Consider the following 24,723-nt stretch of genomic DNA (forward strand, 5'->3'; position numbering starts at 1 on the left):
GCTAGGATCGATTTCGGGATCACGATCTAGATATTCTCGAAGACGGTCATTCCAACCCTGAGTTCTAGCCCGACGAGACTTGGGGTCGATTTTTTGTCCTTTATTGTCATGTTCCGAACTTGACCGTACACGGTAATGAGATTCTAAGTTCGAATCCATAATGTTCAAAGTTTGGATTCATCCTCACAAGTAGCTGGTATTCCACGCATTAGTGAAAGTACGGGGAAAGTCACGCTACTGTTTTAAAGAAAAGAAATATGGCATGCCTCTCGAGAGTCGAGACTGAATTTTTGACCAAACCTTCACATAAAGGGAAAAAAAAAAACCAAAATTAAATCGGAAAAATATTAATGGCCGTTCAAAACTGAACGAAATTGCAAAAGTAACCAGTAGGTGTCTTCCACGTTTTTAAACTATCAGACAATAAAATAAAAGGCCCAAAACTAAAATTAAAAAGAAAAAAGAAGAACCAATTCCCCTTGAAAAGTTCACCACAGCCCATGCTATAAAGCCGCTTTCTTCTCCTCCTTTTCTTCCTTGTTATTTTCACCAAAAACCTACTGTATAAGCTTTCTCCTTCTCTTTGCTTTCTACTTTCAGAAAATCAGAAAAAGCCCCAAATTCAAAAAATGGCATCATTTGCAGAGGCACCACCGGGGAACGAAGCAGCAGGGGCAAAGATCTTTAAGACTAAGTGTGCTCAATGCCATACTGTTGAACAAGGTGCTGGTCATAAACAAGGTACACCTTCTCTTTTTCCTTTTTCCTTTTTATGTTTTTTGTAAAGATTTCTTGTTGTTTTTTTTTTCAGATCTGGCGATTATGGTTTGGTTCTTTTTATGTGATTTATGTTTATAAATTTATTGATCTGATGAATTCTTATTTTTCCTTTATTTATTTGGTGAAAAGGTCTGAACTTTGATGGGTTATTTTAGCAGATCTGCAATTACATCGGTTTTTCTGTATATATTTAGTTTTCTTTTTAATTCATTTATCTATATATAGTTTTAGTCACTTTTTTTGGGCATTATATAGAGTATTATCTAACGTGTAGTCTGAGTTTAATGTTTTTTTTGTGATTTCTGATTATTGATTAGTTAGATCCCCAATTATAATTTAATTGTGATTTTACTTGGCAATTATTTATGAAAGGAACATTTATGAGTTCAATTGTGACTCATATAATTCTGTGGCAAAAAGATTGGCTACAAATTGTTACTTGTTCTTTCTATCTGCTGTTATTAGTTTTCATAATCTTGAAAGGAGTAGTATCTTAGTTTTGCAGGTGCTTTTCTGTATTTTCAGCAGCAGTTATGATAATCTTGAATTTTGATCAGCGAAAACATTATTACACTAATTGTGTCACTTCGATTATTCTGTTAGGGCTGGGTGATTGAACTTGATTTTAGAATAGCTTGAAGAAACTGCTAAGAGGTTACTCATTTGGGAGGTATCACTTCCGTAGACACTAATAGTTGAATAAGAAAATATGTTGCAAATATGCTTATTAACTGAAAACTAGGTTGCTCGATATCCTTGATAAATATATTTCTCTCTTAACTGACAAACTCACTGATGGTTTTGGTGAAAGAAAATTGGGTTGCTCTAGTTCTTTGGTTTCATTATGGAATTAGAATTTAGAATGATTGCAGATTTCATACTGAGGTTTTAGTTAGCATAATATACGAATACATCTTTTGCAGAGACCAGTTTAATTATGTTCTGTGTTAATTTTGTGGTCCTTTCCCCTTTGGTTTTGCCATCTATATTTCCCCAAATTTCTTTTCATATGTACACAAATAGCTGGCCATATCTTTACACAAATAGCCGGCCATATTTACTGTTTGCCTTTTCTAGCCATATATATAGATTATAAACATAATACATATTATACCTCCATCGGCTATTTTTAGTTTAAGCAATTGGGTGCGCGGCTATTTGGGTTAATTGTGCTTAAAGCTTCCCTGAAGGTCCATGTTTACAATTATCTTTTCATATCTTGATGACTCCTTTCTTTTTTTTTTAAATTCTTTATAACCATGCTGGATTATGATAATTGTCTTAACTTCGATGTATCCCTTCTGGGTGAAGGGTGTGTGCAAAGACATGTAGAGTTCTTCTATTTGGAATTGTTTTATGAGTTCTGCAGTAACTTACAACAATATGTATTTTAACAGGACCTAATTTGAATGGACTTTTTGGAAGGCAGTCTGGAACTACTGCTGGTTACTCCTACTCTGCTGCCAATAAGAATATGGCTGTGATGTGGGAAGAAAAGACTTTGTATGATTATTTGCTCAACCCCAAGAAGGTATGGTTAAAGTTATCATTTTGCTAGATTTTCTGTTTACATTACCGCTGAGTCACGGTTGTCTGATTGGCCAACCTAACTGCATAATCTTGAGCGAATCCTTGTGGAAATTGCATTTTCGTTGCATGAATGTATATACATATTGTAGTTCCTTTTGTTTTCTGCTTTCTTATGTTTCCTTTCATTAGAATCCGCATTTTCCTTATTTGCAATTCTGTTGATTGTTTCTACAGTACATACCTGGAACAAAGATGGTTTTCCCTGGTTTGAAGAAGCCACAGGATCGTGCAGACCTCATTGCCTACCTGAAATCTGCTACTGCCTAAGGAATTACTGACAGAAATTTTCTATTTTGTAGTCTGATAGGCATGTTTTGCTGTGCGGATAAACCATTGATTTTTTAAAGTAATAAGTTGACCTCTTTCGGTCCAACTCATTTGTTTCCAGAACTGATTCATACGAAATTTTTTGTTACCTTCTGGAGAAGAGGTGAAAAAGACTTGGCAAACAATGCTAATTTTAATATCATTCTCTTATGATTATTATGTCTTTGGTGGTGTGTTGTTTTTCTTGGTCTTTTCTCTTATTCGATGCAAATTTAAAGGTATAAATGATCCACTAGGGAGGGGTGCTTTTGTATAATTAGTTACAGGCATTATGCATTGATGAGTTATATCTTTACAAGTAGAAGAAATGCAACATTCCGGATGAAAGAACGTTGCTCTAGTTTATTTTGAGTTTTTAGGGTTTCAAGTTTTTAACCGAAATTGTTGTTCAAGTATAGGAGTAGGTCTAATTTTGTCCTTGATATTTTAGCTTGAACACTTATTGTCCTTCATCTTTGCTAAAATGGAGCACATATAGTTTAGTTAACAGCAAACCCTAACACATTGCACAAAACTATGAATTTTATGGCTGCAAAAGCAAAAGCGCGGGGAAAACCCAGATGAAGTTCTCTAAACACAATGTGCAATGAAGGATGAGCAAAATGTGCAAAATTAAACTATACCATCAGTTCTTATCTTAAAAGAATTATTGAATTTTTGCTTTAAAATACTTTTCTCCTTTTTGAGTTTCTCTTTCATGACTGCAAGATAAAAAGCATGACATGTAGCTTCGCATGTAATTAGGGATTAAGGGTGAAGAGAGAAAAATGGTGATCTAGGAAGAAGACCTCTATTTGGCTCATGTTTTTACTGTCATTTGCAGTGCACATGTGATGGGGCTCCCCTGTAAGTTACATGCGTTCTGTTTATGCTTGGCGTTAAGTTGGTTTTATGTGCTTCATTTTAATAACGATAAAGGACAATAAGTGCTCTGCCCGAAATATTAGATATACTCCTATACTAAAAGGGATAATTATGGTTAAAAACTCATTTCGACAAGCTGTTTTTGGACATACCTCTTGACTTTGATAGTTGTCTGCTCAATGGGTTTGATAATTGTGACTGTCGGGCAAAGGCAAGGATCAGCGTGTTACATTGATTGAACGGCTAGAGATTAAATCCTTTCATTATTGTCAGTAGGGTTGTACATAGGCCGGGTTGATTCGAGTTTTTCAATTATCAAACCAAACCAATTGTCTCGGATTTTTAAATTTATAAACCAAACCAAACCAACAGAAGTCGAATTTTTCAATCTCGTTTTTTCTCGAGTTTTTCGGTTGTCGGGTTTTTTCCAGATAAAATCTTCATAGCATAAAATACATAATGTGTGCTCTAATATTTCTTAGGTCCTAGTAGGATAAAACTATATAAGATGCTTTCCAAGAAAATAATACAAAATAATGTGAGATGAGTCATGATTATACTAAAATACTCAACAAGTCGCATAAAATAAATATTGTTAATTAATAAGACATAATAAAAATAAACATAATCTAAAATTACTAAGTTATGCTAAAATAAGTACTAAGTATTAATTACATGACTAAATAATATGATAAAAATAATTTATACATTTTCACTATCTAAACCAATGCAAAACTAAAAGAATAAATATACAATACTATTGTCATTCCTACTTCCTAGTATTGATTGATTCTTTTTTAGCATTAGTATTGATTTATTTTGCTTTGGGCTTTATTTGAGTTACTAACTTTTATTTGCTATAAAACATATTCGACCATTCAAAAATTCTAAGTTCTAGTTTGAAATAATACATTAAAAGAGTGAATTATGAAAAAGTTTAAAAAATATTTATAAATTATATAACAATAATTATTTTTATGTATAAAATATTTTAAAAACTTGTATACATGTAATGTCGGGTTGGTTTGGTTTCAGTTTGATTTTTTCTAGTTAAAACCAAACTAAACCAATTATGGTAGGGTTTTTTTTTCTAACACAAAATCAAATCATAGTCGGATTTTTTTCTCGATTTGACTCGAATAATCAGTTTGATGCGATTTATCGATTTTTTTTGTATAGCCCTAGTTGACGGTGTAGATAGCTTTACAGAGGAAAGATCCAGCAAGGCATTCTAGGCATGGCATTGAATGCATCATTGTGCTGTGCTGAGTCGAAGTGTCGAATTGGACAGCCAAAACTTTTGACAGTTTGTTACTACTTACTAGAGGAATCGGGCAAATAAACTACTACGCTAAATTCGATTGCCACAATAATGCATGCCACGTTATTAATCACTCGCTGTGAACCAAATGCCAACCAAGCAACCTCTTGATCATGAAACAAGAGCGTATGGTTAGTATCATATGGATAACCAGTAAAATAGGAATGGCAATGGGGCGGATTAAGGCTTAACCCACAAAATTTCAACCCATCCCACATAGCAGTTTTTTTCTATTTTCAAACTGCCCCACATATTAGTTTTTTTCTATTTTCAACCCGTCCCATCCCGCCCAGCATTTTTTTTAATTTTGTTATTTTTGCTAAAAAAAATACAAGTTTAATATTTTATTTTGTTCAGTTTCTTAAATCCCTCATATGGATCCAAATATTATATTTCTATTTTTCAAAATTATAATAGAAAATAAATGAATTGAAACACGTAAAAGCTAAAAAATAAATGCATTGAAAAGCGTAACATCAGCATATCATATACCTAAATTTAGGTATTAACTTATACTTTATAAATTTCCGTATAACAAAATGCATCATAATTTTTTTATAACTAGTTTATAAATATATACTATGATGTAACAGTAGTGGACACTGGACAAGGTCCTTGGCACGTATAGGTGAATGTCTTGTATAGTTAACAGTAATAATTGCATAGTCATATTTTCCAGCCACTTTATATTTATTGCTTGCCTTAATACCTTATTTTGTACAGTATGCAGTGATTTTCAAATTTTCGAAAAATTCTAAAATTCAACTTCAAGTGATATTTGAAATTTTCTTGGCTAATCACTGATTCTGAAAAAAGTGAAAAATTTCTTAGGGCTAAACGGCTCGAAGTTACAAATAGGAACTATTAAATTCTTATTCCGCAGCAGTCCAGTATTCAAGGTTTTGACTGAGGGGGTCGACGAAGTCCAGGTATCTGCAAGCAAAATCACCGTTTAAATGCATTGTTCATGAAAGTCGTAAGAAAATGATACGCTTCCATATAACATTGCCAACAACAATAACAACTATGCCTCAATCCCAAACACGTAACACAATTAAAATATGCCTAATTCCAAAAGCAAACCAAGATATTGAAGAACAAAAGCATTTGGAATTCGACGAGGAACAACCTAGTGATAAAGACCATCCACCTCTAACAATAAAGCCGGAGGTTTGAGTTCACTACGGTCTAAGGGTACATGGTGTGGAGTCTACCATACCCAAAAAAGTAAAATAAGGAGAAAAAAAAAAAACTTTTGGATTTTAAAATATCATGTTAGACACTTCAAAGTAGTTCGAAACTAACCTCAATTCCTTGTGGGCCTATTCGATTATGGGAAATGAAATTGAGTAGCAAAGTAGCAAATTCATCAGGTACATCTTCCTGCAGTGCTCAAAGGACAAGCAAATATTCAGGAGTTGCAATTTCAGTTAAAACAACTGCCATCTTAAGAAAACCAAAATGGACCTGTATAGCGTGGCCTGTGTGTCTAACAACCACCATTTGGAACTTCCCTTGCATTTGACCTATTGTGAGGGCTCTGTGACAATAAATGGACAAATTAGTCTCAGGCCTATTTAGAACACAAACGAGAAAGATGTAGTTCATGCTTCTAGCGTTAGGCGGTTTCCAATAGTTACGACTTAAGCTTTTATAATCTTTCACCAGAACAAAATGAAATCCATTAACTGCAGATTCAACTTTGTAGTATCTCATTGATGACAATGGGTTGCAAAAGAAATTATATCTGGACAAAATATATCAATAGAGTATAGCTTCCTCTGAACAAAACAGCATCATGGAAAACATAAATAGGATATAACTTAATTGTAACAAATTCAATGGTATATCCAAGCTTTAAGCTAGAATGGAGACTTCTTTTTCTTCTTTTCTACTTTTTTTTTTGGTGAAAGAAAGTAAGGTAGTTACAATGAAGGGTATTCCCACCAGAAAACTGTTGGTGTGCAGTAAAAATTACAGAGACATCTATCCACTGGAAACTAGGTAATTTCCACTTACATGTTCTGAAAGTTAGCTGTTTACGTGAGATTTGGTTGGAGAACCCTATATAAATTGGTTAAAGAGTGTTAAGCATAAGCACACCGTTTTCTCTAATAGCTTTGTATATCTATTTCAGTTACATTAGTGGTAGTAAGGAGAGCGCTAAAGGAGAATAAACTTTTCTGAAACCAAATGATAAATTCTTAGTTCATGGACATGCAATGGCAATAAAAGGAATGTAATCCTTATGTGATTTGATAGACAAATGGCAGCTCTTTATTACTTCCACTGATAATTCCTCTGTTTGCTGCTTGTTTCTTCATATACTGAATAGTGACAAGTCTCTAGAGATTCTAAGCAGACTTTGGCAATTCTGCTTTGTGTACGCAGTTAAGAATAATACATATTCCCAACTAGTAAATAGTTAACTGGGAGAAATTGGCTGGCATTTAGAGATACTTTTGCCAGAAGGAATGGACATGCAATTCCTCATTACAAGTGAATCTGCAAGTACTATCTTGTTTAGGAAAGCCATGCACATCAATTGTTCCAACATGATTCACTGAGAAGTAAGATCAGAAAAGGAATATACAGAAGAACCATCTCTTACATAACCACAGATCCGAAAAGGAATATACAGAACCATGTCTCATACATAATCACAGTGTTAAAGCTTCGCATGCATGCTAACAAGCATATGCAATTATAGAATTCCACATGACCTTCGATACAGAGAGAAGTACACAACCTGTCAAGTCTGTCTGTCCCAGCTAACAGCAATATCTTTGGAACAGGAGATGACAAAAACTTTTCTGAAAGGCCTTCGTACCTGAAACAAGGGCATTATAATTTCAGGTTCAAATTGACATATGCCGCTAAAATGGAAAACAAGATGCTCAGCTTCCTCATCAGCACTAGGTGTCAGACCTCTGGAAGCATGACACAGACTGCAAAATTAAGAGAACTTCTCGAGTCTACATATAGTCAATGCCATTCTAAAAGGACCGTAGCAGTTAGAGAAACCCTGAGGGAATAAAAAGAACAAATTTATTTGAAAAGGAGCTTTAACTTGTGCAGCAGGTGCTATATTGTGAGATTAGCTTAGAGACTATCAGTCATTTGTTTTGCATTGCAATCATGTGATTAATTCGAGCGAACACACACTCAGAGTAGGACCACAAGCATGGGTTGATGATCATAAAATTTAACAATTAGTCCTTTTCATTCTGAGTGCTTTCAGTGTTCATAATAAATCGCAAAAGTATCTTGCTCTACTACCTTTTGGTTTGGTTTTCTTTAAAGGAAAGAGTTACAAGAATACGCACTTCTACCAATGTAGAACACTAAGCATTTTGCAGACAATTCAATGATTGAAGGCCACTTCAATAATAACTCAAAGTAAGGATAAGTTAATGCTGTGATTGAATTTGTTTGGGCTACATAGATGCCTGCCAATGTGAAGGCAGCTGTAACCAATTGGGTCAGAAAGAAATCATTGGTGTTCTGAAGAAAGATCAGAAGCAATATCTTGTGTAAATTTAGAAGTCTTCAACTAATGAATATTTGGTGTAGTAAGAAAATTATACATGATGTAATCAATGTATCGAACTTCAGAGGCCCCTTACGTATTTAAAGGAGTAAGTCCATTAAAATCTGTAACTTCCCAGTGCTTTCTTGGTGCTGTGTAAAATATAATTCATGCCTTACTTATCATAAAAAGACTAAATATTCATTCTGTTTGACGTAATAATTTTCAGCGTGACCGCTATCTAACTGAATGAATGACGACCATAACCTTCAAGATCACAGGCAAAGGAGAAGAAAAAATAAAAAAGGTTTAACTTTTTTAAATTGTTAGAGAACCAAAATACATTTTTTTTATGAAGAGAGTTTCATTAAAAGGCATCAAGAATATGCATAGCAAAACTATACAACATAAGAGTGTCTTCTCATGTACAAAAACTTACTGAATAACTAAGGAGCAGACACAAACTGAGGCATAAACTGAGCAGACCAGAAAACAGTTTTTCCCCCCCATAAACTGAGGCTAATTGCTAGAAAATTGATGCAACGCAGTCCCAAATGGTCTCCTAGGACCCTAAACACAAGATTTAGTGTTTCTAAAACAGCATAATATGTCAGGATATGCAAAAGATCTAGATTGGACAAGCAGAAAAGAATAGCTCGTACCATTCTCTCCAATACTGCTCAGTTTCTTCCAGTCTTGCTCTATGCGTGTAACTGCAGTATAAGTGTTGGTGATGGGAATTAGCAGCATCATAAGCCAACACCAAAAAAAAAACATACAGAAAACCTATCTAATCACCTAAGTCCGAAAACAGAACTGAAAGAAAGAACTCCAGCCCTCTTCCCCAGTACCATCCCAAAAATAAAAAAGAAAGAAAGGAAGACATGCCAAGCATATGACATGGTTACGCACCATTTTTTTGATTCATCATATTTCAATGTGTTGGGGATGGATACACGAGCAGAGTCAATATTTCTCAAAGAGCCTGATTTGACACTCCATTCAATCTGTAGATGCATAAAACTTCCAAATAAAAACTTGAGAGCCTCAGTAGATCTAAGGACTCAGAGGAGCTCGTATAAAACTCATATCCTAAGTCCTAACCAAGCAGAAGCTCAATATAGGAAAAACAAGTATAAACCATGATTTTTTCTGGATAAGTCAGATAAACCATGCTATGTTAGAGGGTAGGAAATAGCTTTATGAGTTAAACTTCACAACGTAATGGTGTCGAAGTTACTTAAGATGACAAGAAAATGTCATATCGTAAGTTTATGCAAGATTGTTCGCCTGATTAAATGAAATTGGTATTGGTGGTCAGACTGTCTTTTTCAACAAAAAATAACAAAAATAAGTGACTAGATTGATTATCTACTCAATGACGTGCACTTATTATGATGCGATTAATCAAGCATCTGTTATATACAACCTTATGTTAAGAAAGCAGCAGGAACATAATATACGTAATTGAAATAGAGACTACTGAATTGTACTCCCTCCTGCTGATACTGAATTTCATATTTTCACGGCAAAATAAGTTTCTTTTTTTGGTTGTCGGAGGGAGGGGAGGGGAGGGGACGGGGGTGGGGGTAGATTAAATATAAAGCGTTCCTGAGAAGCAAGGCTACCTGAGTAAAAAACAACATAATAAAAAATTTGCTCAATATGATAAGGCGAGCACGACTGCTGTCACAAAAAGGGAAGAAGTTCTGAGCATTGGTTACCGCTTTTTCAGGGGTAGAGAAATGCTGCATTCTGTTCGATAGAATCTTCTGCATATGAATCAACGATGCCATTGCTGAACCCTGATAACTCCGGAAATCAGTACATAAAAAGGGCAGCCCAGTGCATAAAGCATCCCGCATTCACGTAGGGTCCGGGGAAGGGCTGCACCCCAAGAAGTGTGATATAGACAGCCTACCCTAATGCAAGCATTAGTGGCTGCTTCCACGACTCGAAACCGTAACCTAAAGTCACACGGAGACAACTTTACCGTTGCTCCAAGGCTCCCCTTCCCGGACATCAGTACTTAATGAAACAAAAATCATATCTCTAACAAGTTAGAAAGATTGACAACCTCAACAACGTCCACAACCACCAAGCCAGCCAAACTTGGAAGTGATTTTTTTGCAGCAACGTGAACTGCAACTGCACCTCCCATACTGTGACATAATCAGAAAACTCTAAGTCCAACTATTTATTTTTAAAGACTGGAATGATATGTGCACACGCATTCACTCACAAACAGAAAGTGAGACAGAAAGAGAGAACAATTCACAACTTATTTGTGGTACAGAAAACTTCTAACCTAAGCGTGCAGTTAATTAAAATAAAAAGCAGAAATAGTTCATTCATAGCAGGACTAAAACTTCTTTTGAGTGAAAACGTACAAAGGTTTACATCCTATTCGTATACTATCAAACCATTTTCATTCTTGGTAACAAATATATGGGAACAAATGACAAGAATCCAGACCAACCAAGAAAAGGAGAAAGGAAATAAAGATACATTTGAGGACTCTTCAGACTGGAAGAAAATGGGAACAGGCGAAGAAATGCGGCATATCAATGAGTTAAAAGTTCTAAGCAACTATAGATCTGATGGATGCAACAGAGATCGATTTGGTTTACAGACCACTGCAACACTAATACAACTAATTCCATTATTAAATTACTGAGCTATTGCTCTTTCTCACAAAATAAAAATAAAAATACTGAGCTAGCGTAAACAATGTCGATGAAAATTGCGTCCAAATGAAAAGCTCTGTGCCTCGTAGCTTGCAGCTACTTAGCAACGATATAACACAATATCTTTTATTTAGCTAAACACAACAGAGATGAGTGCGAGAACATCCTCCAAAAAATTTTGCATGAGCAGAAATGGCTTCTTTAGATTTGTATACCAAGGCCAGAATGTAATTTACTATCTCCGAAGAACTGATCCTTTATTTGTCCTAAAACTGTATGATCTTGGAAACGATGTTTTCAGTTAGTATATCAACCTAAAACTTATTTGGGACTGATCTCCTATGGGTTGTTCCACTCAGCAGTGCATAAACCTTTAGCGCTATAAGTAGACATTTCACTACTAAATAAAGTTATTCCAAGTAGTAACTAGTCAAACAAAGGCGTGAAAATTTGAATGCGAACTAACTTCATGAAGAAAGTACAACCTGTGGCCAACAAGCACAATTGCAGGCGGAGCATCTCCATACATTGTCTTCAAAACAGAAAACACATCACCGCATAGCGTCTGCAACCAACAACACCACCATAACATGGAAATTGGGAAAAAAGAGTTTCTCAAAAGCATCAAATACTGAAGCTCATAGTAGTAAGATACATCTTTCAAAAGTACCTCAATGGACAAATCAACGTCATTTTGTGTAGCTGACTTTCCATGTCCCCTGAGATCCATGGCTACTATCCTAGCTTTCTCCTTGATTTTGCTTGCTGCCAATGCAAATGAGAGCCTGAGAAAATAAAACCGCACAGATTTAACATAATGTTTCTCGTTAATTGCCATTTCAAAACTGATGCTTAGCTACAAGATACAGATAGACGAGAGAGCAAGCAAAACCATTCACCAACAGGCTCTGTACCTTCCAACAGAATACAAATTTCCCAAGCATCTAGGAATTAACTAAGGAATTCACCAGAGAACTGAGCACAATGAATAAGAACATGGGCACAAAGAATGTCCTAAGACTGTTTACTGACATCTATTCTCCTGAAAAGTAAAAAGGGAGTCAATAAAGTTGATTCTTGAACAGAAGAGTGCTGGCAAAGCAACATAACTGACATTTAAGTGAAACCCATAAAGTGGTTGTATTATATTCGACTATATTCTCAAAGGCACCATGTAGATTTTTACTAGCTCCTTTTCTTCATTACGTTTCTCATTCGTAAGATGAAAGTTTCCATATCTCCCGAAAGTTTCTTGTGCCTTTTTTGGAATAAATTAAATAAACTTCATTTAAAGCACACCAGATGATGTCAAGAGCATATAAAATATAAATTTTTGGTTCAACCACAATCGGAGCTGAGGACGTTGGGTTTCTCTTTGTTCAACGTCTCTTGGGTTCTCTCAAGGACAATGGATTGAGTCTTCGCTAGATCAATGATACAGACATTTGCAGAGATAGGAACACAGCTTGGAGGACTATCTCACTATGTCTTCTTTGATCTATTTAGAATTGGAGAAAGAAGAGATTGTTCCATACTAGCAAGTAATGATGTTAGGAGTAATAAGACAATCATTTCTTCTTTCATTAATTGTTTTGGTCTAAGCAGTGAATTTTGCCTTTTAATCCATTAATATGCAGCAGTTATACTAAGGACAAGGTTCCCCCTTCAAACCTAAGTTGCTCCGACGGGTAGTTTAGCTGCCGCACCCGTGACGATACGACACTAGTATGGGTGTGGGTATGGGATCCGTACCGGATCTGGTCAAACAATTTTGGGTACTTTGACACGACGGATGGAAAAATTCGAGACGAGATACAATTTGATTCCCGAAATCAGAACCAAAACTAGGGTAAATTTGAAGAAAATAGCATGCCTTATCTAGGAAATCAATCCTTTACTTATCTACACAACTTGAGAATAAAAAAGAAATTTATATTTTATAGGCTATACTTAAGTATTCCACAAAATTTCTCATAATTTAGAGATATTTTTCTATTTTTATTTTTGTAAATTATTTTTAGCCGGATCCCCGCACCTGTATCCGCACTAGGATCCGTATCCCCGAATCTTAGAATTTACATCTCGAAGGATCCGACTTCTAGATCCGCACCCGTGTCGGACACCCGCACCTGTGTCCAAGCAACTTAGCTTCAAACTGTATCAGCATACCATTCTCTACTCCTTAACCATACCATTCGGCAACCAAATATTGTTTTCTACCAAATGTGAGGACAAAGAAGTGCACGCTTTCCCATTTGGCTCTTCCTAATTCCTCTTTTTCTTAATCTTTCTGGAATCTTCTGCACTTGGTCTATGCTACATGGCCTCAGGTAGTAATGAAGCTTACAGATGCATGTCTGATTTTCCTAGGCTTTTTATTTAGAACATGTGGATGATGCTAAAAAGTTTATCAGAAGCAAGTTAGACACAGTATGCATCAATTTAAAACTAAACTATTATCATTTTAAAGAGCTGCTATACATCTTTTTCTGGATCTTCTTTCTCAGGTTACTAGGTTAGGTTCCCCTCCAAGTCACCTGCTTCTAAGTCCAGCAAAGCTCCTTACTTTTTGTGGATTTTGTTGTATTATTAGTCCATTAGCGCAAAAAGATTGTGCCATAGATACAAGAGATGTAAGAACAAACATGCAGAGTGGAAAATACTCCCTTATTTGGATGTCACGATTCAAATTCTTTTATGGTTATGATTTCTTAAAAGAAAGTTGAAATGTTCATTTCCTAACTTTTTAAATTTTTAGCAGGAAAGGTGAAAAAGTATGGTTCAAATGAAAGTTTGTTCCCATGTCACTTTTTGTTAGTAAAGACCAAAGAGAAAGCAGAAATTAAATGTCTTTGTTATGATCTAAAACTCATCTGGAACAAAACCTAAAGTGAAATGTGGCTCTACACTTTGTAAATACAACTGCTGAAACAGAACCATAAGAAAAGCTAAGTAAAAAGAGTACACCTACCCGCAATAACCACCACCATGCAGGCAAAAAACAACAGGCCCTTCAGTCCCTGCCATATAAACATGAAATACCTGAAATGACAAAGCAAATAAAAATGATCTTGCTACTTGACTACGAAAAGAAGAGCATAAAAAAAGAAGGAAAAAAAACAAAGAAATACTATGATGAACTCTCAGGCAGATAGAAATATTTTTGTCAAGAAACAACTGAGTTTTCAAATACTAAGAAAATTCAACAGAAGTTAGAACCAACATCATCTGAGTCTGGGATCTGAATATCATCTTCTCGATCGAAATAATCTGACCAATCTAAAGGTGCATATTTCTGTGAAGATGTCCTGCAGCAATAATTAAGACAATTTTTCAGTCAAAAATATGTGATTAATAAAAAACAATAAATTTCGTGGACCAAAATTAAAAAACTACACTTCTACAATTCTGGTGATTAATTGCAAACAAAGACACCTTTGTCTAACCTAAAGCTCCTAAAAGAGCTCCCCGATTACTAATATGCTGACATCAAGTAGAAATTTTTAATTTTAATTAGTACAATATAAATTTCACTAAACTGCACTTGAGAAGTGCATATATATTAACAGAAAAAAGTATTGAGTCTGCTACTAACATTGTAGGGAATAGGAAAGTTCCAGAAAAGAATTATCATTGTTTCCAATAGTCAGATTACATTACACCAGGAATTTAACAATTTGTAAACATCTAGAGCAAAAATTAGCTAGAATCTCGTCTTCTAAACACCTGCAGTACAGCAGTAAGTGCCCTGGTGATTCTAGGTCCCTCATATGAGTGTTGTCAAAGGTGAAAAGCTTTAAAAAGCGCTCTAGATATCTTGGGGCTTTAAGCGCAAAGCGCAATTAAAGTGTGGGCTTTATTAAAAAAAAGTGCAATGAGGAAAAATAAAAATATATTCGTAATGCAAGAAAAAAGTAACAAATTCATTCATAGTGTTTTCCTTAACAATTATTATATCTCTTTGCTGATTATATTTTTATTGTTTATTAATGCTTGATTCAACATAGGACAACGCGGCCTATAAGGCGTACACCTTAGTGCCTTGCCTACACTGAAGCGCAGCTTAAGCGAGGCGAAGCGCCCTCCTTGAGCTTTTTTTAGCTTCAGGGCTTGAGCGCGCCTTCAATGAGCCTTTGATATCAGACACTTGCTGAACAGATTCTAATCTCTTTTCAGCGAAATTTGTGTGATGAAAGCTTCCTGAAGGGCAATCCATTCAAACATGCTGCTCTAGTGGGTGCCTTAGTTATGCATTTTATCTTCCATGGCCGTTCTATATTTTATATTATCCCCTCTACTTAAACTTTTAGTGCATGACTCACTGTAAATTTTCCAATCTCTACTTGCTTTACATTTTATATTACCAGGGATCTTCGATACTTCCTTCACTTCTCCGATCATACTAAGTAGTTCAGCCACTCTATCAACCTCCCAGTCAATCATCCTTGCAGTCTGCAACCGCTTCCTCCTGATTCACCACTAGTGGGTACATATGTAAGAGAGGTGAGCTTCAAAGGCTGCTGATTAACTCAACCATTTTGCTACATTCTTATCTTCCTTCCATCACCTACTTGCAGTTGACCTTTTGTTGAAAATCTCCTCAAAAGACTGCTTAGATGCTTCCATAGACCCACCCCACTGCCAGAGCAGCTTCCGGTACTCCAAAAACCATAGATTCCATATTTTATCACATTTTGATCTCTTTCCATAAGTCTAGTTGCTTGCCATTTTAAGGGTAGACTTCATGTAATTTCAGATCTTTTACTTCCAAGACTAAGGCCTCATTTGTTTGCACTTAATGGAGGTCTGGATCATAATCATTCAAACCTCAGACATTAAATGCGTTTGTTTTTAAAGTCTGAATCTTAATTATTCAGATCTTAATCATTATGTGTGTCTGTTTTTTTTACTTCACAACCAACTAATGCGTCTAAATAGGTCTATATGATTAAGATCTACAACAGAGACTTAATTTCATTAAGATGTTGTCATCTATATTCATTATTAACTGCTGCCACCACATACCATTATCAACTACCACCATGACATCTACCACCACCATACTCAATCACCACCACCACCACCCGCGCACCCCTCAATCATAGCCGCCACCACTATCGACTACCACCACCCACTATCCCCACCACTCCTACTACCATCATTCTCAACCAGAACCAACACGCATCCACCTCAACTACCACAACTAACCACCCCATCACCATCAACAACCATAGCCGGTACTGCCTATTATTATAAACCACCACCACCACCCCCATTATTAACTATCACCACCCACCACCATCATCCTCAATCATAATCGCAATCACTACCAATCACCACTAGCTATTACCCTGAACCACCACCATCAACCAAAACTACCACCAACCACCGCCTCTAGTCGGCATTCACAAGCACCACCGTTAGCCATCACCACCAGCAACTACCATATTTTAAAAAACTATATATTTTATTGATAGAATATTACATTAATTAGTATTTCATTTGAATTTTATGTTTAATAATTTTCAAATAAAGATAAAGTTTATATATTCAGTTGTTAAAAATCAAGCAGTCTTGATCATTTAGTATTCAGGACTTAATATACATCTTAATATTAAGATGTGTATTCAAATTCAGATGTCTTAATCTTAATACACATCTTGATATTCAGATGTGTATTAAGATTTAGACATCATCTTGAAAAAAAAAAATGAGGCCTAAAAACCTCTTAGGTGTTATTATTCTGAACCATTATTTTAGTTGCTTTTGCATAAGAAGTACCTCATTAACTTGTTCAGTTGTTTAACAATTTTTTGGGGGAATGTGGTGCAGTGACATATAGATAGTGGAGCATCAAGAAGTTCTTAACACTAGAACAACTTAGCACTTCTCTTCTGTTATAAAAAAGAAAATTAGTAGTTTTTTTAGAATGGTAACAAATTTTATTCATCAGCACAAAGATTATGCTGGCAACAACATTTACAGGGTACTATCCTTGTGAGCTTTACAAGGCTTCCAAAAATTGTAGAATAAATTCTGCATCTCCTACAGAAAACTCTTTAAACCAAAAGTGAAAATTTAAAATACAATTCATTTTCATTACTTGTATGGAGCTACTCCTGTCTTCAAAACATCTGTTATTTCTTTCCTTCCATATGGTCCACCAAATGCAAGTTGGGATAATCCTCCTCCACCATTTTTTCTGACTGACCATTTTACCAGCATAGTTCCAAGCTTTCAGTAGATCACATGTGTTTCCCGGCATTATCCATTTCAAATTTACCAGGGCCAAAAATAGATTCCATAATTGGGAAGTGAAAGCACAATGGAGAAAGAGATGGCTATTGTTTTCAGATTCAGCTTTGCAGAGGAAGCATCTGGAGGTTAATTGCATACCCCTTCTTTGAAGAATATCCTGAAGTTAGACAAGCCCTCCTTGCTACTAGCCATGTAAAGCAGTTAACCTTGTAAGGTATCTTGATCTTCCAAATTTGCTTCCAAGGCCAGTTGATGTTCTGTTGTCCATTATTGGAGAAATAAGTATATGCATCTCTTACTGTGAATACCTTACTGCCTATACCATTCCATACCATGGTATCCTCATTGTCATTGGGTCTTCTCAATCCCTCCATAGTTAGATAGAATGCAGTCGCTATTCCCATTTCCCAATCATTTAATGCTCCCCTGAAAGTGAGATTCCATCCATGTTGGCTCCATACTTCACCGATTGTTGACTTAGGTAGAAGTGCTAACCTAAATATTTCAGGGAACCTATCTCTTAAAGGTTCATGCCCTATCCATTTATCATACCAAAATGCTATTTTTCTGCATTCCCATGGCAGAATTCAGTATTAGCCGTAAAATCTTCCCATAATGCTTTGATGGACTTCCAATTGCTCTCCCCATAGGCTGTGTTGATAGGTTTGGTGAACCAATGACCCATTTTCCCATATTTTTGAGTTACCGCCTTTTTCCACAGGTTATTTTCTTCCCTGCCATACCTTCATAGCCATTTACACATTGAACTCTTGTTATGAATTTTTAAGTTCCTTATTCCCATGCCACCTACTATCTTACTTGAGGTTACTGTTTTCCATCTCACCAAATTATATCCTTTCTTTTCTGTGTTTCCATGCCATAAAAAATTTCTCCGGATAACATCCAGCCTCTTCTCCACCTTGGCAGGAAGTGGAAATAACGACAAAACATATGTAGACAAAGCGTCCAACACAATATTTATCAAAGTGGTTCTGCCACCAAGTGATAGATACTGTGTTTACCATCTAGCCAATTTCTTTTCACATTTGTCTAGTACATCATTCCATATCTCCATTGCTTTATACTTGGAGCCTAGAGCTAATCCCAGATATTTTGTGGGTAGAGATCCCACCTCACATCCAAGGATACCAGTTAACACCTGAGTTTCTGCACCTCCATTTACTGGATATAACTTGCTCTTCTCCCAATTAATATATAACCTAGAAATAGCTTCAAATAGGATCAATATTAATCTGATATGCCTGACATCTCTTTATTAGCTTCACAAAAAATTAATGTGTCATCAGCATATAAGAGGTGAGTGACGGCTAAACAGTTTGTTAATCTGCTGTTTATTTGAAAGCCACTGATCCATCCATTTCTAGCAGCCTTCACCATCATGTTGTTTAATCTCTCCATGGCAATAACGAACAGGAAAGGAGATAGAGGATCTCCTTGCCTAAGTCCCCTTTGAGATGGAAAAAAACCTTCAGGGCTACCATTCACTAGTATAGAGAATCTGAGACTGCTAATACAGAAGTGAATCCAGCTAATCCATTTGGAACCAAAACCCATGTCCCTTAAGATATTTGTGAGAAAATTCCAATTTACATGGTCAAAGGCTTTCTGTATGTCCAATTTGCATAGTAACCCTGGCTCATGTCCCTTCATTTTTGAGTCCATACACTCATTTACAATTAAAGTTGCATCCATAATTTGACTCCCTTTGATGAAGGCCATCTGATGTCTGCTTACCAACTTATCCACCACTTTCTTTAATCTTTCAGCCAAGATCTTGGAGATTATCTTATAGACACTGCTAATTAAGCTAATAGGTCTAAAGTCTTTTAGCTCTTTAGCCCCACTCTTCTTAGGGATCAAAACCACATATGTAACATTGAAGCTTTTCTCAAAGTACTCCTGTGAATGAAAGTTATGGATAGTATATGCATAGTGTCACCTTTGATCACCTCCCAACATGAATGAAAGAAACCCATGGAAAATCCATCAGGTCCAGGTGCCTTTTCTGCCTCACACATCTTAATGCATTCAAAGACCTCTTGTTCCTCAAACTTTCTTTGTAGCCATTCTTGTTCTTCCTCAGAAATACTTTGGGAGTCTTCCAAAGTAAACTGTGATCTCCAGGCCTCTGTTTCTGAGTACAACTTCTGATAAAAGGAGATAATTTCTCCTTTAATTTCTTCAGGTTCAAAACCTAGTGATCTCTGCACCATCAATAAGTAATTCATCAATGTGATTATGCCTTTTGTGAGCATTTGCCATTCTATGAAAAAATTTAGAGTTCTTGATCTTTGTCTCCAAGCTATCTCCTCATGTCTTGCAATTTCTTCCACTTCTACTTCGAGGTTAACTTTCTGGGCTAGTTCATCATCAGTTAGGCTTCTTTGCTCTTGTAATAAATCCAGTTGGGCTATCCTCCCCAATATGTCAGTCTTCTTCCTTTCCAAGTTCCCATAATTTGCCAAATTCCATTCCTTGAGCTTTCCCTTCAGCATCTTCAGAAAATTAGTAGTTTTCTTAATGCAAATTGAACTTGCACTATCTATGAACAATGGAGTGGAATGACTATTCTTAATAATCCCTTTCCTATCTCCTTTTTGGCATTGGTCTATTATGGGCTGACTTGGCTGAGCATTGTCATTAAAAATGTGTTGCTTCACATTAGTTAAGTATAGACCTCAACTCTGCTATAGCATATATGTTACTATCATAGGAGTCACTGTGCTGTCAAAAAGGCATTTGAGCTCCATCATTTCCACCCTACCGTCCTCACATAAGATGCAAATAGACAGTCACCAACCTTCCAACAACAAGGAAGGGCGCCTTATAAAAGGGATAAATTGTAGCTCCACCTGTTTCGTCCACCTCTTAAAAATGAAGGGGACACTTCTGTGGTGAAAAATACTACTCCCTCTGTTCCAATTTAAGTGACATTCTTTTCTTTTTAGTCAGTCCCAAAAAGAATGATACATTTCTATGTTTAGTAACAATTTAACTTTAAACTTCCCATTTTACCATTTATGAGATGATTTATAACCACAAAAATTTCTTTGACTTGTTTTAAACCACAAGTTTCAAAAGTTTTTCTTTCTTTCTTAAACTTTGTGCCCCATCATACACCAACACATAAATTGGGATGGAGGAGCGTCAAATTTCCTATACTAAAGGCCAAATCTCTAACCAAAATGCAGTTAACACCCCCTTCCCACTGCAATTGTTCACACCATTCACCAAATACATGATATCTACATCTCCAGCAATTTTTCTACTTCCCAATATTGCCTTAGATATAAATAACTAAATATGTGTGGAGCCACTGTAAGCTTTTATAGGATTTTCAATTGTCAAACAACATCAGATCATATTTTCTACATTTAGAAGAACTCAAATTATGGGTCAAAGGGAGTAAAAGTTGAAACTCCTTCTACAAGGTGCAAAATGAAACACCAAGTACTTATTTCAGCTTAAGGTCCTCAAATTAGCACTTCTCGTCTCAGTCATTCCATCTGACAGGATTCTCTATCGAATTTATTTGGAATTTGACGAATTTTTACATCAGCTTTCCATCCAACAGAAGAAATTCTTCAGATAGTTATGGTAGACAGTACCAAAAGATCTACATCTATTTAACAATGATATTTAGGACTGACAATCTAATTCTCTCACACCTCAAACCTATTTGACATGTTTATCCTAATATCCCCACTAAAACTAAAGTCTCCCTAACAAATAGGCGTTAAACCAATGATGACTTGTCCACCAAAAAATAAAGTCATTAAACAGTTGGAAAGAGGTCAAGGAAATGCATATGATATTTCTTTGCATAACAAGAACAGGTCACTTCCTGTGTCATTAGTGTATGGCATTATTCAGTTGCTTGTCCAGTTATAGCAATCCCAACTAGGTACCTCAAGAAAACTAAATGGGTACATCAGTGTTTAAAAAAGTGCCCGCTTCCTCGCTTTAAGCGAGAAGCGAAGCGAAGCGAGAAGCTGCACGCTTCACCCTGCTGAAGCGACTTAGGTGTAGAAAAGCGACCGCTTCCCACTAAAAAGCGAGAAGCGGGAAAGCGATGCGATGCGATGCGAAGAAGCGACCGCTTCTGTGTTTTAAAACAGACCCAGCCCTATTTTATTAAAAACGAGGTCTGGTCTTTCATTAAACGAACAAATGCAATGAGACTAGGGTTTTAAAGACACTAGTCGACTTCTTCTTCTTCATCGACTGAAAGCATCAACTTCAAGTTCAAACAACAGGTATGTTCTGATTTTTCTCCTCCTTCTCCTTCTTCTTCTTCTTCTTCTTCTTTTTCTTTTTCTTTCACTGTTTAAACGTCCAAAAAGCAGCGAAATGCTGGCGAATTTTTTTTTTTACCTTCGGTTCTTTCTCAGAATCGATGACAATTTTTAAACAGTGACATAAAAAATTGCCCAGTTTACTGTCCAGTTTTTTTTATTTTACCTCTAATTTTTATATCCTTTATTGTTAGTTCTTATTGTCTTTCTTATGTGCTATGTAGTTGTTCTTTTAATGGCGAAGAAGTTGACGAGCAATATAATAATGATAATGGAATACAATAATTTGACAATCTTGTAGAAGAATAGGATGCTCATTTTGTGCTTTAATTGATGCTACTATTTAGTTTTCACATTGAAGTATTGAACATTTGCTTACAATTACATATGTTGTCTATGCAGTATTTATTTTAATTTTTTTTTTAAAATTCCGCTTCACTTCAAAAAAGCGCTTCTCGCTTCTCGCTTTAAGCGAAATGGGGATTGTCGCTTTTTCTCGCTTCACGCTCTTCACAACACTGGGGTACATCAATAACAATTGACCAGATGTTCCAACAATTAAAATGATCTCATTGGTTTACCAAGATCCCTTATTTCCAAATATGCATTATCCCTTGATAAGTATTTCTACCCAGTAAAAACTAATCCACATTTACAGAACCAAAGGTAGCAAAAAGAGATCATCATAAGAGCTTCTGTACTAAAGAAAGACTAATAATAAAAACTCCATAAATGTACAGAGCATTATCAGTACCTCTAAAATGCCAATCACACATTTCAAATAATTTTATTCCAAAATTTCATACTACACAAACATAGGAAAAAAAAACAAACACCAAAAAGTTCATTTTTTTTTTTTTGGAAAAATGGACAACGATGATGAGCTTACTGAATGGGAAGGCGAGCAGGGATAGAAGAAAAGGCAGAAGGGAGATTATGGGTTTCTTCTGAGCCTTCTTCTGGAAGTGATGTAAGGTTTGATGAATCCATATTTGAAGATCACTCGAGAGAATGTGTGAACGTTTGTAGGCACTCTGCTATTTCAAGATTGTGAATATTTGAGGTTTATTTTTTAGTCTTCCTGTGATTTGATGCTATCATACGTGTCGGGTAAATTTTGCTCTTTCTGTTTTGAAGCCTTTGGGCCCACTAGTAAGCCCAGTCCACAAATTGTGCTGATTTATTGTCGGCCGAAAATGTATCAATTTAGAATAGCACAACCAAATCAAAAGTAAGCAGTGTCAAAATTTAGGACAATAAATTTGGAGATTCTATTACATTAAAAAAAAAGAGTAGGAGACAAAAAAATTAATATGCTAATAAAATTTTTTATTAACAATATAATAATACTAAACATTGGATAATATCTATCTATATAGAATAAGAGAACCAAATCAATATGATGATGCCAAGTATAACAACAAATATGTAACAAGTGTCAAATTTTAGGATAAACCTCCAACAAATTTGGAGATTCTATTATATTAAGAAAGAGTAGTAGAAAACAATATTAAACAAAGTAATATGCTAATAAACATTTCTATTAATAATGTAATAATACTAAACATTGAATATTATAATTAAGAAAAATACATAAAAAAGTTATTCGATGACTATATAAGTCCCTTTAATTTAATAAATTTTTTATTATTAGGTATATCGTATTGACAAATAATATGACAATACAAATGTATTAAAGAAATACGGTCATGACCCAACTCCCATCAGAGCCGCGATGACATCTAAAACTACTTGCTAGGCAAGCCAACAGTTCCACAATAAAAGTAAATTCAGTAAAACAGAATTTAATAAACTCAATAGCGGAGATATCAGGAAATAATTGCGAAACAACATTAATACTTCTACAACCATCCCAAAGATCTGGTGTCAACGAGTACATGAGTTCTACTGAATATCAAAATACAAGGCAAAATCCTCAGTGCAACTGTTAGAACAATAGAACAGTAACAACATTCATAAATGAAAGAGAACTTCATGGTCTGCGGACGACATAGCAGCTACCTCGTAGTCTCCCAAAGCAGGTACCCGCACAACTCTCGCATACGGAAGTACCTGAATCTCCACACGAAGTGCAGAGTGTAGTATGAGTACAACCGACCTCATGTACTCAATAAGTAACAAACCTAACCTTGGACTGAAAACAGTGACATGCTCAGAAGAAACACTTAGTGACCAATATCAATAACCAGTAACGACTCAAGAAATAAGGGAAATAATATAAGTAAATAACTCAATGATATCATGTTCAGCTCGTTCACATTACATGAATTTAGACATGCTTTCCAAGTATAACAGTTAAAGCCCAACACGAATAAAATATTTTATTTATCATCTAGCATGAGGAAAGTACATCTCTATGTCTACATGTCAACATAATATCATCACAGTAAAACCATCAAGAATATCCACACTTAGCACGCTCACGGTGCCTGGACAAGACCCTCACCATCACACACAACAACACTTAGTATTGTACGGGTGCCTGGCATAAATGCCCCTCACCAAAGTATGTATATATATAACACTGTGCCAGCGTTCACTACTGGCATGTCAGACTCCCGAGGGGCGAATCCTGGCCTAAGCGCTAATCAAAACACATAGCCCAATAGTTGGGCCTGGTGCACGCGTCACCCCAAATCAGTAATACTTGCCCAATATAAGCATGGCGTATGCATCACCTCAAAATCAATACCAAATCAGCTCTATGACCCAAGCTTAGTCATCAACAGCTCAAGTTTCAGTTAACTACATCTCACAGTACTCAATTCAACAATGTTACACATATGATGCATCAATAACATGTGAGGAATCGAATAAGAAAGTACCGAGATAGAGATATCATACACGAATATAGCATCATGACTGGGAGTATGTGTACAATTAAGGCAAATACCTCAAAAGTGGCAAGAATAGCCCTATCATGTCTCAAATAAGTAGCACATAGCCTAGACATGATTTCTAACATGAATCAGAACTCAAAAAATCATACAAGTTTAGAAAACACGGATATAACGAGGCATGATAGCAAAA

At 35.7% G+C, this 24,723-nt stretch overlaps 2 protein-coding genes across 3 annotated transcripts; one reads left to right on the forward strand and one right to left on the reverse strand.

Annotated features, from left to right (window-relative positions):
- Positions 1 to 520: 520 nt before the first annotated feature.
- Positions 521 to 2,860, forward strand: LOC107820918 (cytochrome c-like). Its single transcript, XM_016647276.2, has 3 exons — positions 521 to 741; positions 2,178 to 2,311; positions 2,545 to 2,860. Exons 1-3 carry the CDS (start codon positions 630 to 632, stop codon positions 2,635 to 2,637), a joined length of 339 nt encoding a protein of 112 aa, XP_016502762.1. The 5' UTR covers positions 521 to 629; the 3' UTR covers positions 2,638 to 2,860.
- Positions 2,861 to 5,553: 2,693 nt separating this feature from the next.
- Positions 5,554 to 22,770, reverse strand: LOC107825366 (uncharacterized). Of its 2 annotated transcripts, XM_075252253.1 has the most exons (13): positions 22,562 to 22,770; positions 14,322 to 14,406; positions 14,070 to 14,140; positions 11,769 to 11,883; positions 11,584 to 11,663; positions 10,489 to 10,573; positions 10,136 to 10,216; positions 9,324 to 9,418; positions 9,074 to 9,124; positions 7,632 to 7,712; positions 6,350 to 6,422; positions 6,188 to 6,265; positions 5,554 to 5,815 (listed from the first exon to the last, which is right to left on the reverse strand). In XM_075252253.1, the coding sequence occupies exons 1-13, from the start codon at positions 22,660 to 22,662 to the stop codon at positions 5,777 to 5,779; spliced, it is 1,035 nt and encodes a 344-aa protein (XP_075108354.1). In that variant the 5' UTR covers positions 22,663 to 22,770; the 3' UTR covers positions 5,554 to 5,776. The 2 variants fall into 2 exon arrangements, with proteins under 2 accessions (XP_075108354.1, XP_075108355.1); XM_075252254.1 differs by lacking the exon at positions 10,136 to 10,216 and having other exon boundaries at positions 22,562 to 22,768.
- Positions 22,771 to 24,723: the final 1,953 nt, after the last annotated feature.

This window comes from Nicotiana tabacum, chromosome 4 (assembly GCF_000715075.1).
Source record: "Nicotiana tabacum cultivar K326 chromosome 4, ASM71507v2, whole genome shotgun sequence".
Taxonomy (NCBI): domain Eukaryota; kingdom Viridiplantae; phylum Streptophyta; class Magnoliopsida; order Solanales; family Solanaceae; genus Nicotiana; species Nicotiana tabacum.